We start from the raw sequence: 920 nt of genomic DNA on the forward strand, positions 1-920 counted from the left end.
GACCCCAGCCTGCAGGGAAGGGGCTGGAGCACCAAAACACCCCCCCCCGCCCCCTCACGCTACCGGAGCTGCCAGGGGGCGTGCAACCCGCACCACCCAAGAAGTGGCACTGCCCTTCCTCTCCCTGTGGTGTGCCATTTTTGGGGCCCCACGCATTCCCCCCACCCCCCAGCCTCACCTGGAGCCAGCAATGCTCTCTGTGGATTTCTGGGAGGCCATGGAGGTGGTGGAGGGGCTGGTTGGAGGTCCTGCAAATGGCGGGGGGTGGAGAGCTGAGCATGGGGGGGACGGACGGACGGACACACGACTGTGATGCACCCAGAGGTGCGTCCTGCTCCCCAGCGCCTACGAGGGCAGTTCAGCCCACGTGCCCTGGGCAGACCTGGGGCACAGCAGAGCCTCCAGCTCTCAGCTGCCGGTAACGGTGGTGCCAGGGGCACCTCCTTTTCCCCACCATCCAGCCCTCAGCCCCTCCACCCAGGACGCACCATTCGAGCAGTTCTGCTTCTCCCAGCCGTAGGTAGCAGAGGAGATGCTGGCCGGAGACCCGGGGGTCTCATCTTGGTCTGCAAAAGAGCAAAGCCCTGAGGGTCCCTGGGCTCCCAGCACCTTCACAGCCTGGACCTGCTGCCAGGGGCTGCTACGCTGCCCTCCATGTCCCCCCACACACTGCAAAGCAGAGACCGATGGCTCTCCCCAGACACCCACAGCGCTCCAGCCGGGGCTACCCATGAGCTGAGGGACCCCGATACTCAGGTGGGTCCCTGAGGAGCATAAGCCCATGTAAGATCCCAGATCAGTACCTGGAGCAACAGGGGCCTCATCCTGCTCCTCCACATCCCGCTGCTGGCCCAAACCCGCCGAGGAACTCCTGTGGTGCCAGCTCCCTGCCATGGCGGCTCGCGGGCGGCCGCGCGCGG

At 66.2% G+C, this 920-nt stretch overlaps 1 protein-coding gene across 1 annotated transcript in view; it reads right to left on the reverse strand.

Annotated features, from left to right (window-relative positions):
• The window catches only part of VWA5B2 (von Willebrand factor A domain containing 5B2), an 8,990-nt gene that overhangs the window by 1,080 nt on the left and 6,990 nt on the right, over nt 1-920 (reverse strand). Inside the window, 3 exon segments of the mRNA XM_009883393.1 lie at nt 97-248; nt 489-566; nt 804-843. Of these exon segments, the coding sequence (XP_009881695.1) occupies nt 97-248; nt 489-566; nt 804-843 (270 nt within the window).

This window comes from Charadrius vociferus, unplaced genomic scaffold (genome assembly GCF_000708025.1).
Source record: "Charadrius vociferus isolate BGI_N301 unplaced genomic scaffold, ASM70802v2 scaffold214, whole genome shotgun sequence".
In the NCBI taxonomy this organism is placed as follows: domain Eukaryota; kingdom Metazoa; phylum Chordata; class Aves; order Charadriiformes; family Charadriidae; genus Charadrius; species Charadrius vociferus.